The sequence below is a fragment of the Pocillopora damicornis genome, chromosome 3 (genome assembly GCF_964200805.1).
Source record: "Pocillopora damicornis chromosome 3, jaPocDami1.2, whole genome shotgun sequence".
NCBI classification, from domain to species: Eukaryota; Metazoa; Cnidaria; class Anthozoa; order Scleractinia; family Pocilloporidae; genus Pocillopora; species Pocillopora damicornis.
In genome coordinates, this window is record NC_142672.1 from 22548802 (window position 1) to 22561494 (window position 12693).

The 12693-nt window shown below is 39.2% G+C and overlaps 1 protein-coding gene across 1 annotated transcript; it reads right to left on the minus strand.

Moving 5' to 3' along the window:
* Positions 1-126: 126 nt before the first annotated feature.
* On the minus strand, positions 127-11838 carry LOC149048851 (uncharacterized). The gene is made up of 11 exons (XM_089201519.1): positions 11787-11838; positions 11611-11666; positions 11287-11515; positions 6364-6683; positions 4953-5133; positions 4003-4367; positions 3607-3787; positions 2655-3019; positions 2267-2447; positions 1539-1873; positions 127-704 (listed from the first exon to the last, which is right to left on the minus strand). Exons 3-11 carry the CDS (start codon positions 11408-11410, stop codon positions 507-509), a joined length of 2250 nt encoding a protein of 749 aa, XP_089057645.1. The 5' UTR covers positions 11411-11515; positions 11611-11666; positions 11787-11838; the 3' UTR covers positions 127-506.
* Positions 11839-12693: the final 855 nt, after the last annotated feature.

Genomic DNA, 12693 nt, shown 5'->3' on the forward strand with positions numbered 1-12693 from the left:
ATTTCTCATTGGATCGCTTTGCACAGGGAATTATCTCATTTAATCGATTAAACGCCAAACTTTTTATTAATTTTTTCATTATTCGAGTGAGGCGTTTATACGAAGGCGGCAAAATCCAAACAATAGTATGGTAACCGACCAATCTAATTTTAAAAAACAGGAACATGTTTCAGTGCTTGTCTAAAAAGTCATTTTTTTTATAATATATGTTCTCAATTACACAATTTCCACGTTAATACTACTGTGGTACATAAAGGAAATAAAGACAACTTATGTCGGATATACTTTCTTGACATCAGAACTGGTTCATTTAAAAGAACTTGTGTCTGGTTCACTCAAAATTTTCAACTGCGATCGAAGCAATGATACATTGTCTCATACAGAAATACTAAAGAAACAAACAAGCAGATTTACAAACAGAAACAAGAGGTGAAAATGAAAATTATTACTTATTAGATAACCTTCTACGGAATACTCTGACTGTTTTTCATTTTCTTATCGAAAACTTAAAGGAAAGTGTCAATGTCTTCGTTAGAGCCCCTGCAAGTTATGTCGCCTTTCATATCGTCAAAATTGATGTGACCCCAACCTTCAGAGCTAAAATCGACCAGACGCACTTGTGCAAAATGACCGAGAAGATCTCCAACATGCCAGAATTTTCGTGTCATTGTCTCGTGGCAATTACCAGTTGCATTCCTGACAACCTGAAAGAGATAAAGAATTTTTGGTGTGATTCTCTCAGCTAAGGAAAAAACTTAAGGAGGAAGGCACAGCTTTTTAAACTTTGTAATATGTTTGCTAACTTTAGAAATATACAGGGGCATTATGGCACACAGCAGATCAGAGTAGAGTATTATGCACCAAGTGGTACAAACAAACTAAGGATATGGCTGGATCGGCATCCAAGATGGTAGATGGCATTGATTCGTTTGTACCATGTGGTACATAATCCCCCTCTCTGATTGGTTGTGTAACACAATCCCCCCACATTCTACTAGAATTACTTCCTATTATATAGCCGGTAGCGTCAGTGGGCAATGTGAAGCAGAATCCTGTGTTTTGATTAGCTACCCATTTTGCGAAATTTTTTTGGTATATTGTAAATCCTTTACTGACCATGCTTGTTACGTCGAGATGGCTGGTTATTGGTCGAGTTCTCGATTTGCGTTGTTATGGACCTCGACTTCGCCTCAATCCATAAAAACACACAGAAACAAAGAACTCAGCCAATATCTAGCCATCTTGACCTCACGCTTGATTAATAACGCATATGTATTTTTAGCTGCAAGGATTCCTTGCACACATTTGAACTAGAAAGAGTAGCTGGTGTTGTCGAATTTATCATGGGATGTGAATTTCATAGGTAGCATAAAGAACTACTGATGAACAGAATTCTCTCGCCCCACTCTGTCTATGATTGGAGAAAAATTTCTTCACTATTAATATTATCTGGCCATCTTAATTGGGCTCACCAGCCTATTTTTTGTCAATTCCTACAAGGTAAACCCCGCTTTAACCAAATTCAGTGTCTTACTCACTCTGTCGTCGACTATCAACTCAGCACGAATGGTGTCTATGTCACAGCCTCCACCAATCAGAAACGAAATATAATTTCCCTGTATATCAAATGTTGGAGACGTAAGAGTTCCCTGTGGTTCATCCAACTGGCTTCGTCCTGCTGTGGCCCACTTCGATGGTCGGTCCTCGTATCCTCCAATCCACCAGTCCCCGTGTTGATTGGCAGGTTGTCTTTGGTTCCGAGCTGTAGGGTTATCACCATAGGTCGGCTGGTTGTCAAATGCTGTACCAGTCCTAACCCAGCCATGAAGTCCTTCTTCAAAGTCAAAGCTACATAATGCTTTGTCAAGAATATCTGTGTAATGAACCAAAGGAACAACATTCCCTACCGTTATTATTGAATTGACTTTGGTGTTAAATTAACCTTAAGACTTTTTGACGCTCTTAACAACTAGAGGAGACTAATTTTATAAAACCAACGGAGTTCGGTTCACGAGAAATTTTTACCTTTGCATATGTAACTTTGTATTTAGTCTCCGGTATAAGCAACACAGGCAATGCCGCATGTCTCCTGTGAGACAGAGGTTTCACCTCAATCAGGAAAATGCATGAAGTATCTTCAACCTCGTAAATCATTTCAAGCCGATTCTAGTCTAACCATTCATATTGCCTAGAAGTCTGCGTGGCCACACAACAGACACATATAGGATAACGAAGTTTGAATCAAACCTAACAGAAATATAAGTACCTGTGTTCTCAGGGGCTGAACAGGTAATGTCACCTCTCAGATCATCAAAGTTGATGTGACCCCATCTGCGAGAGCTAAAGTCCACCAGTTTGACTTGCGCAGTTCGGCCAATGAAATCTCCAACTTCCCAGAATTTACGAGTCATTGTCTCGTGGCACTTCCCGGTCGCTTTTCTGACAACCTGAAACAGAACAACGATGCATTTTGCGAGTTTCAATTGTTTCTTCCACTAACATCAACGAGTTCCTTAAAATATTACTCTAAACCTGAGTATTGCTTGTAGTCAATCACTCATTTCCGTCACAAAAATTGATACCAAATGAACGTTTTGAAGTAGCTTTCATTAACACCGAGGTGATTCAGTGAATGACCTTTTGTTCAATTATACCTCATAATCAATAATCAGTTCAGCACGAACGGAATTGATGTGACAACCTCCACCGATCAAGAATGTAATGTATTTTCCCCAAATGATGAATGATGGAGTCGTAAGAGTCCCTTGTGGCATGTCTCGTTGTGCGTATCCTGCAGGAGCCGATTTTGAAGGCCGGCTCTCGTATCCTCCAATCCACCAGCTCCCTTGTTGATTGGCGGGCTGTTCTCTCCTACGAGCTGTCGGGTTGTCACCGTATGTCGGCTGGTTGTCAAACGCTGAACCGGTTCTATGCCAGCCGTCAATACCCTCTTCGAAGTCGAACACGCAGCTTTCTTTAGTTTTTATGATATCGGTCGTAAAGCCCAGCCCGTGCAATCCTGTAGAAAACCGTATAGTTAAACCTGATTGATAAAAGGCAGGACGGGTTGACGTAAGCTGGTCGAGAAAAGCCGTCCAGCCCCGCACCCGCGCGGCTCGGTTTCAAAGACTTAAAATAAAACAGTAATGAAAGAAAAAGTTGTGTATTTCGACGAAGAGTGAGTTTCTTGTTCTGACTGAGGGGAAATAAAGGAAAAAGCTTTCGTGTTATAATGCTTTTAGGTAAGTGTTCGTCGTTCTTCTGTTTGAAATCGCGTCTTATTTAAGTTCAAACATAATCTCAAAATTTCCAAGACAATGTTCATATGATTAATACTTATTTGGTTTTCGGTCGTGTCAAACAGACCAAGTGCACCCAGGCAAATGTTTTTCCCGTGCGGCCCTCTCATTCTGTCAATAACTTCTTATCATCCTAGGATAACTGACTCAGTCAGTTTTTATCGTTCATGAAAGCTGATCCAAACAGTTTACTTCTCCAGCTATTTCCGAGATGGATTTATATTAGAAATTTTTTCTTGAAAATTGTCACAAGTTGACCCTATAATATTCACCTTAGAATTTTAAACCTCCTAAGCTAAATAAATACCAGTGTTTTCCAGGTTTGAACAGGTTATGTCGCCTTCAAGATCATCAAAATTGATGTGACCCCATCTGCGAGAGCTAAAGTCCACCAGTTTGACTTGCGCAGTTCGGCCAATGAAATCTCCAACTTCCCAGAATTTACGAGTCATCGTCTCATGGCACTTCCCGGTCGCTTTTCTGACAACCTGAAACAGAACAACGATGTATTTTGCGAGTTTCAATTGTTTCTTCCACTAACATGCGCTCTTCAACGAGTTCCTTAAAATATTACTCTAAACCTGAGTATTGCTTGTAGTCAATCACTCATTTCCGTCACAAAAATTGATACCAAATGAACGTTTTGAAGTAGCTTTCATTAACACCAAGGTGATTCAGTGAATGACCTTTTATTCAATTATACCTCATAATCAATAATCAGTTCAGCACGAACGGAATTGATGTTACAACCTCCACCGATCAAAAATGTAAGGTATTTTCCCCCTATGATGAATGATGGAGTCGTAAGAGTCCCTTGTGGCTTGTCTCGTTGTGCGTATCCTGCAAGAGCCGATTTTGAAAGCCAGCTCTCGTATCCTCCAATCCACCAGTTCCTTTGTTGATTGACAGGCTGTTCTCTTCTACGAGCTGTCGGGTTGTCACCATGTGTAGGCTGGTTGTCAAACGCTGAACCGGTTCTATGCCAGCCGTCAATACCTTCTTCGAAGTCGAACACGCAGCTTTCTTTAGTTTTTATGATATCGGTCGTAAAGCCCAGCCCGTGCAATCCTGTAGAAAACCGTATAGTTAAACCTGATTGATAAAAGGCAGGACGGGTTGACGTTAGCTGGTCGAGAAAAGCCGTCCAGCCCCGCACCCGCGCGGCTCGGTTTCAAAGACTTAAAATAAAACAGTAATGAAAGAAAAAGTTGCGTATTTTGTCGAAGAGTGAGTTTCTTGTTCTGACTGAGGGGAAATAAAGGAAAAAGCTTTCGTGTTATAATACTTTTAGGTAAGCGCTCGTCGTTCTTCTGTTTGAAATCGCGCCTTATTTAAATTCAAACATAATCTCAAAATTTTCAAGACTTAATGTTCATATGATTAATACAGTGGTTTTCGGTCGTGACAAACAGACCAAGTGCACCCAGGCAAATGTTTTCCCGTGCGGCCCTCTCATTCTGTCAATAACTACATATCATCCGAGGATAACTGACTCAGTCGGTTTTTATCGTTCATGAAAGCTGATCCAAACAGTTTACTTCTCTTGCTAGTTCCAGGATGAATTTATATTAGAAATTTTTTCTTGAAAATTGTCACAAGTTGACCCTATAATTTTCACCTTAGAATTTTAAACCTCCTAAGCTAAATAAATACCAGTGTTTTCCAGGTTTGAGCAGGTTATGTCGCCTTCAAGATCATCGAAGTTGATATGACCCCATCCACGAGAGCTGAAGTCGACCAATTTGACCTGAGCAAGTTGACCAATAAAGTCTCGAACATACCAGAATTGACGGGTCATTGTCTCATGGCACTTACCGGTTGTTCTTCGTACAACCTAAAAAGCGAGCGAAGGAGTATCAAAACAACTGAGAGAATATGTAATCTCACGAGTCACTCGGGGAAAAAAGAGATTTTGATTAATTTTCTACTCGCATCTTTCAAAAAGTTCATCTGGTGAACAAGCATTAGTATAGCTGGCGCGAAAAATAAGCAAAGAAGCCAGAAGAAATAAAAATTGGGAGAAGATCTGTCTCGTAAAGGAAGCGAGGTAAAAAAACTTTCATGGCTCTCTCGCGATATGTGTATCCAGTAAAAGGCAAAAAAAAAATCATCCATGGAACAGTATGAACAGTGAATCCTCAATCAGCTAGGATGCATGGGACGCGGCGTGCTATAAAAGAGATTTGACAGAGCAAGGTTTAATTTAAATGTTTTCAAAGGCCAAAGTGGTTTACTAGCTGGAAAACCAAAGCTCGTTGTCACAGGGCCGGAAATGAGACTCGAGGAAATAATAGATTTGTTCAAGGAACCCTCTAGGGCTGTGCATCGTGGATAGATTGTAAAGATGTCCCTTTCGAACTCATGATGAATACAGGCGTTTCTAGTTTCTACAAAAGCGTTCGCTACCTCCCCCGTCTCCTCTCTGAATTCTCTCAGTTCTACCGAGGCTATTCGCTAAAGTGTTTGTTAAGTGGTAGAACAAAGAAAAAGCCATTTTTTCAGCCGTTTGATTTTTAATCATAACAATTAATTACAATTTCCTCAAATGTGATTGGTACATTAGCTACTTTATTTTTCACTGATAATTTTTTACAGTCGTAATCGGCCAGTTGGCTGTAATCAGATGTTAAACGATAAATTTAAAGATATTTGGAAACATTATAAGAGCTTTCTTATCTTGGTGCTGGGAATATGAATGGAAATAAAATATTAGCATAAGGCATTCAGTTAAAAAATATTGTAAGCAGTTGATAATTTCCTATTTCGCTGATTTTATACGGTGAGATGTATTTCATTTACGATAATCCGCTTTATCAAAAAGAGAGTAATTTGACTGGGTGGCTTTTAATCTCGAACAGGAATTTCCTGGAAACTCCTCCTTATTACGTTTCCCATTCTTTTCAGGCTCGTTTCCAGATTAATTTTGATGTCGAGCTCCCGATTAAACTCACTCTCATATCACGGTGACAAACGCCTACAACCTCTTTTCTTTCAAAATCGTTTCTGATTCCTCCTTTCTCTGTAGTTTTATTCATTCGAAAGTATTTACATTCATGATTCTTACCTTGTTATTGACAATCAATTCAGCGCGAACAGAGTTTATATCACAGCCTCCACCGATGAGGAATGCAATGGTACTGCCCATGATTTTAAAGGGTGGCGAAGTGATGGTTCCCTGTGGTCTGTCACCTTGCAGTAGTCCTGCCTTTGACACATTTGATGGTCTGTCCTCGGCACCCCCAATCCACCAATCCCCTTGCTGTTTGGCAGGTTGTCCCCGATTCCGAGCTGTAGGGTTGTCACCGTATGTCGGCTGGTTATTGAAAGCTGTGCCAGTCTTTTCCCAGCCATGGAGCCCATTTTCAAAGTCGAATTTGCAAGCCTCTATAAAAATATGGAGAAAAATTGAAACTGTTCCAGATAATATTATTTAGTATTACGTAAAACATGGGTTGTTGTAGGAGCGTTTTAACTGGCTACGCAAACCCCGAAAATCTTTCGCTATTAATGTTTAAACTCCAAATATTGCATTTCTAGAGCTCTGATTGGTTCACTCAACGTCTGTCATTAGCTCTTATTCAGAGTCATCTTATATGGAAATACATTGTGCCAACTGTTGCAGAGCTGAAAAAAGGCTTCAACTATCCAAACATTTTTAGGCTTCAACTACAGCGGGATCAGTGAAGGCAAGAGAATATCAAATGATATTTTCTTGGCATGAGAGATTACTTTCTTTTCCATTCCAGCGGGAGTTAAGAGTGATGAGCTCCTGATTACAGTTATTTCTATCTCCATGTGCTTGCAGAGTTTCCTATGTGAGTTACTGTTATTTTACTTTTTTGTCCTGTTACTATGCTATTAGCAACAGGACTAATATACTAATAAGCGCACCCCCCTCCCCCCAAAAATTTGTCTCTCAAATACCTCGTTTCCCTCGAAAGAATGTCGCGACAATCTTTGTAAGCATAAGCGTGATATTTTACTTTCTAATTAAAAAATTAAGCTAAGGGTTTGATGACAGTTGAGTTACTTCAGATTTAGGTGTATAACTGAGCGTACCACGGTAATTGCAGTCTTGTAGCAAGAATGTTCGGAGAGACTCCGTTGTAGTTCTGTGTTCAAGCAAAAGTTCTCATTGAAGGGGGTCGGGATAAGTGGAAAATTTGACTAGTATTTTCCGGTAACAACGGATGAACAACCTCTTGCTGATTTCAGGAAAACTTGCTATCCACAGATCATTGGTCTCTCTCACACACATTGCTTCCTTTGAGGTTCTATCGTTTCTTAGTTAACGCCGTGTGATTGCATTGTTGTTAACCCAAACGTGGAAGAACAACTTGCCGCGTAAATAACAAAGTGATTTTCGACCAAAGCATGTGTTATTGTTCACGCTTTATTTGCAGTCTTGCTTTATTTACAGTCTTCATTGCTCGACTTGCGACTCCAATGACAACAATTTATATTACCCACAAGCTAAGACAAAAGCACAATGTGGCGTCGTATCGCAATTGTTTTATTTTCTTTAATAGTTGAAGATCAGAGAGTATGGTTCGTCGACATAAAACTTTTTTTTTCTAGAGGGCACGGTAATGAATCCTGCAATCTGATTGGTTCTTTACCTGGTCAGTATTTTCCTATCTCTGCCCACGGGCCACGGTAACGCTTTTGAGAGTCGCCGAGTACATCCCAACTTTCGTTGTCATTTTTCATAAATATACCTCGTTTTCCGGCTGGGCAGTATTTTTAAGCAAACACGTCGGTCACTACCTCAAGCCGATAAATAACTTATGAATCCTCTCTTTTCTCTCTATCAAATCACTTTGGTTGACAGAAAAATATTGGTTTCAGAATGAATTTGTATAAACAATAGTGTCATTACGTTGGTTGACAAGCGGCCTAAAAACCGTCTGCAATTAAATTTAATCGTTCACAAAAAGTACATAGAAAGTTAAAACGTGAAGTGATTGGTTACAGTTCAACTGAACGATGGAACTTTCATTCATTTAATATCTGAATTTTCTCAAACAATTTGTTCGTAGTGAAAGAGCGAGCGAAGTTTTAATTTAAGTTCTACAACAAATATACGCTCTCGTTGAGTCTTTCCAAGTCCGTTCAATTTGGACGTTTGTGCTGAAAATTGCACGACAGAAACTGAAGGAATTTAATGAGAAAAGGCCGCATTGAATCCCCGTGTGTTTCGTTGGAGTGTGCCATTCGAATTTAGTTTTTGCGGAGGAAAGACCAGATTTACACACGTCGTTGCAGCCGAACAAAAGAACAAAACTCTCACAACTTCGAAATAAAAAAATTGAATTTACTCACAATTACTTTCCTCGCCGTTTACTCAATGAACAGAGGTAAATCTTTGTACATGAATGATTCGTAGATGAGAGTGAATAATACTTCCGTTAGATCATTGACTGTTTTTGAGGATAAGTGAAATTCTCACTAAAAAACCTCACCTTACTTTCACAGTGCATTGCTTGTTATCTGACTGCTTACTACGTTGAAGGGAACCCATATTTCGAGGTTTTCTATGTACATGAGAAAAACCCTTTTCTTATGTACTTGCTTGGGGCGCCTGTGGTTTCATACTGTCGCAGGGCGCTCTGTGGGATCAAGCTGATCAGAAAGACAATGATCTCTGAAAACCAAATTCCTCACGTGAAACTTATGAGCACGAACATAACATGAAAGCCAGTACGGAAGCCGTTCCCGAAAAAACACTATCCCCTGAGCCATGCTCGCTTTCCATCCTCTCTTTCAATTACCTGAACAAAAACCACCGACCGAGACACAGGGGTGAATAATCAGCAACCACAGTTCGTCGGTCTATTTTATCCCGAAACCTTCTCAGTCTCTTGCGTTTAAATAAAACCAGTTCTCTTGTAACAGCAGATGAATGGACTTTCATGATGAACATTGGATGTCGCTGGTAAAGATATAAATGGGTTCCTAAACTATGTATTGTCAATGTATACAATGAATTTGTTGTTGTTGCTGTTTTGTGTTCTTTTTTTAGTACTGTTTCTAAATCATTGTAGGATATATTGAGCTTGTGGGTGGATTTGTCATAATTTACCCCGTTTATGACAAATTCACACAGTGATCAAATCGAAAATCGTGGTAAAGATAGCTATGGCAAGTCAGTGGGATATAATCCAAGGATTACATAAAGGATGAATATCACATAATTTACCCCGTTTTTCTAGAATTCACTGATCAAATGGAAAATCGGAGTAAAGATGGCTACGGCAAGTCAGTAGGTTGCATTCTACTTAAAGGACGAATTTCACAGAATTTGCCCCTTTTGAAATTCTCTAACTTCGAGCGAGAAAATCTTTACGATCTTCTTACACTTTTGCATTGCTTTTCTCCCTAGTTGGGAAGTGACACGCTGAAGACACGATCACAACGCACTCTGATTGGAAGAAATAAAACCGCATACTATTGGTTATTAGGTGTGAGGACTTAGCTACAACAGAAGACAAAACAACAGCGCTACAAACAGCTTAGGATTTTAAGTAAATCACGAATAAGTAATCTCAATCTTGGTTTTACGTAGTTTATTTAAGATCAATGCAATATCCTAAATTCCACATTCAAACAATCTCGATCTTTCTGTTACAAATGGTGATTCTATATCAGATAAATAGAATCCCTATTTTGTAACAGAAAGATCGAGATCGTTTGAATGTAGAAAGTTCGGATATTGTATGGATCGTAAATAAACGCAAGAAATCAAAAAGATAAAGTCCTTTTGATTGTCGAACCAGTGTTACGCAGTAATTTTCCTTAACGTATTCGGTGGAGAATTCTGAAAAGAAAAAGGGTCAGTTGGACAAGGAAAATCCTGCCATCGCGTGCCAAATTACACTAGCGGAATAATACTTTACACTAATTGTCGACACATTTTTCACTTAAACAAACAAAAAAGCGCTAGTGCGACCAAGGCCTTAGAGAGAAGCAGCCTGACAAAGAGCTACAAAGCAGCTAGTAATTGGTGTACCCCTACAAATTGAAAGATCCAATTAGTAATTTTCCCCTCTGGGTATCATTCATTTTCTTGCACTGATTTATGCTTTATCAAGATAACATCCCCTATTTACTATTTTTGTGGCTGCCACATACTTTGTCGAGATAAGCGTGTGAGTGAGCGAGTGAGAACGAGTGATAATAAGTAACGATAAAATTCCGATCTTCAACCAATTTCCGGCGCTAATTACTGTTTGTTCCGGAGTGCTGCAGAAGACGATAACATCTCAAAATCATTTTAGGATGGCACGTGAAAAAACGAAGCTTTTCTTTACAGAAATGTCTTTAAAGGTGTGATCGGCATACATGAAAACTGACAGGAAATTTTTTTTCTTTAAAGAGGGAACATGTAACCGTGACCCTATTCTGCGTAATGATAGACCAGTGGAATGGTGGAATGGTGGAATGGCAGAATGGCAGAATATCAGTACAACGAGGAATGCCTCTTTGTATGAAACGAAAGTCTCACAGAGATGAAATTGCAATGAAATGATTATCTATGGAGTGTCAAATTGTCACTATATGTTCTTAAATCAACAGGGTCCTCATAAATGTGTGGGATGCGGCAGGTTTTCTGTTTTGCATGTGACACAAATCATCTGCAACACTTCTATCATGGAATAGCAAAGAATAGCATCATTATACAAACTCTGGTTCTTTTCAATGTCGTAGAGATTGTGCTATATCAGTAGCCATATGTAATCTTAAAATCATGCTTTTTTTGTCTATTCTCACCATCTTTTTGTGAGACAGTGGATCGAAATCGCGCGACCGCAAGTTACACATCGATAACTTGTCGTATGTGAAGGGTCTAGACAAATAGAATTTTGTCTCACGAGCACTTGTTCAACCACTCAACATTGGGATAGAGAATAACTGGGTTATCATCCAAACAAAGGCTTTGAGCTTATAGGAAAGCAAATATAAACGACAACGTTGCAATTGGTCTCACCTCGTTTATCCAAAGATCCGGTCGGATTTGGTACTCTAGACGGTGACTGGGTAACAGGAATTCCTTTTGAAGATGAGAGGATTACAAGGAACGGGATGAAAACGAACCAAACCTGAGCTCGCATACTAGTTGAGGAAAACTTGACTGAAGCTCCGCAGGTACTAAATGAATCATTCAACTGACAGATTGTAAGGAGTCTGTCACCAAATGAGGCCAAGCGGAATTCTTTCTTTGGGAAAAGAGCCAAACAAAACGATGTACTCAAAAAAGAACTTCATTTATTTGACTTCGTATATCTAATTACCAGGTCGGATTTCTCATTACCTGAAGAGCAGATAGCTAGCAGATAGCACGAACTTCATTTGACATCGGCTGGATTCCTTTGTGCGAAATTAAATAATTAATCAAGCCTGGCACTCATACTTGCTACATGTTGCAATTTCATCTCCAATATGAAGGAAAAAAGAAAAGGAAGTAAGGAATCATGTCTGCAACCCTACCTTAACTTATTAGTTCATAAAGCTAAGAGGGGTCCTTAACACGCCATGGGCCAACAGAGTAGAATGAAATATATCCATTCCGGTTCTGTTTAATGACGGATAGTTTTTTACAAATGTCAAGTATCTTTTATCTGACGATTCTTCGGTTTTGTTTTCATATTGTTGAAAAATACCTCTGTTATCAGTCATCAGGGGCTAATCCATTCTTAATGTTACGTGATTTTCGGACACTGGTGAGACAGAGAGACATGGGCTAAAAATAGTAAAAAAGGACTCTCAGTTTAACAAATCGACCAAAAATGTCCTTTGCTTAGTGCCTTATTTATCAGAGAAATGACGTCAACAATATTCAAACTAAACTTGAGACAAAAGGAATAAGTAAACAGTCCAACCTCCCTTTTCGACTACCTCTCGTAAGCAACCATCCGCAAAGAGTTTTTCACAATACCAAAAGTTTCCAAGTCAAATTACTATAAATGGAACCTCTCGTAAGCGACCACTTGACAGGAAATCGGCTTTTCACGAGCGGAAACTAAACAGAAAAAACCTCTCACGACCGGAAACTGAACAGATGTCGTAAAAGAAAAGCCATCGGAAGTATTTCCTGAAATAGTTTTACCGCGTAAGTAGAATTCGAAGAATTGATAAACAAAAAAGCGGATTTGATCACTCGTAGGAAAAAACTCTCTCATAGTAATAATGCTAGACATATACATGCATTGAACAGAAAATTTGTGTCGGAGCAGTATCAAAGAATGTCAATTGGAGTATGCAATAAATGCCACAGTTTGTGTGATTTACGCTTGAACTAACATTGCAAACATGCTGTTCAATATTAGCTCCCAACCAAGTTAGACCTGAAAGTACATGAAATATTTTTAGCGGAAAAAATTCAAGGTATCGATGA

Excerpts from the sequence above, each read along its gene's own strand:
- LOC149048851 (XM_089201519.1), bottom strand. The coding sequence starts at position 11,410 with ATGCGAGCTCAGGTTTGGTTCGTTTTCATCCCGTTCCTTGTAATCCTC. Across the intron at positions 5,134-6,363 it reads AATTGATTGTCAATAACAAG|GTTGTACGAAGAACAACCGG; the intron begins GTAAGAATCATG and ends CTCGCTTTTTAG. Across the intron at positions 1,874-2,266 it reads TTCAGCCCCTGAGAACACAG|ATATTCTTGACAAAGCATTA; the intron begins GTACTTATATTT and ends TTCATTACACAG.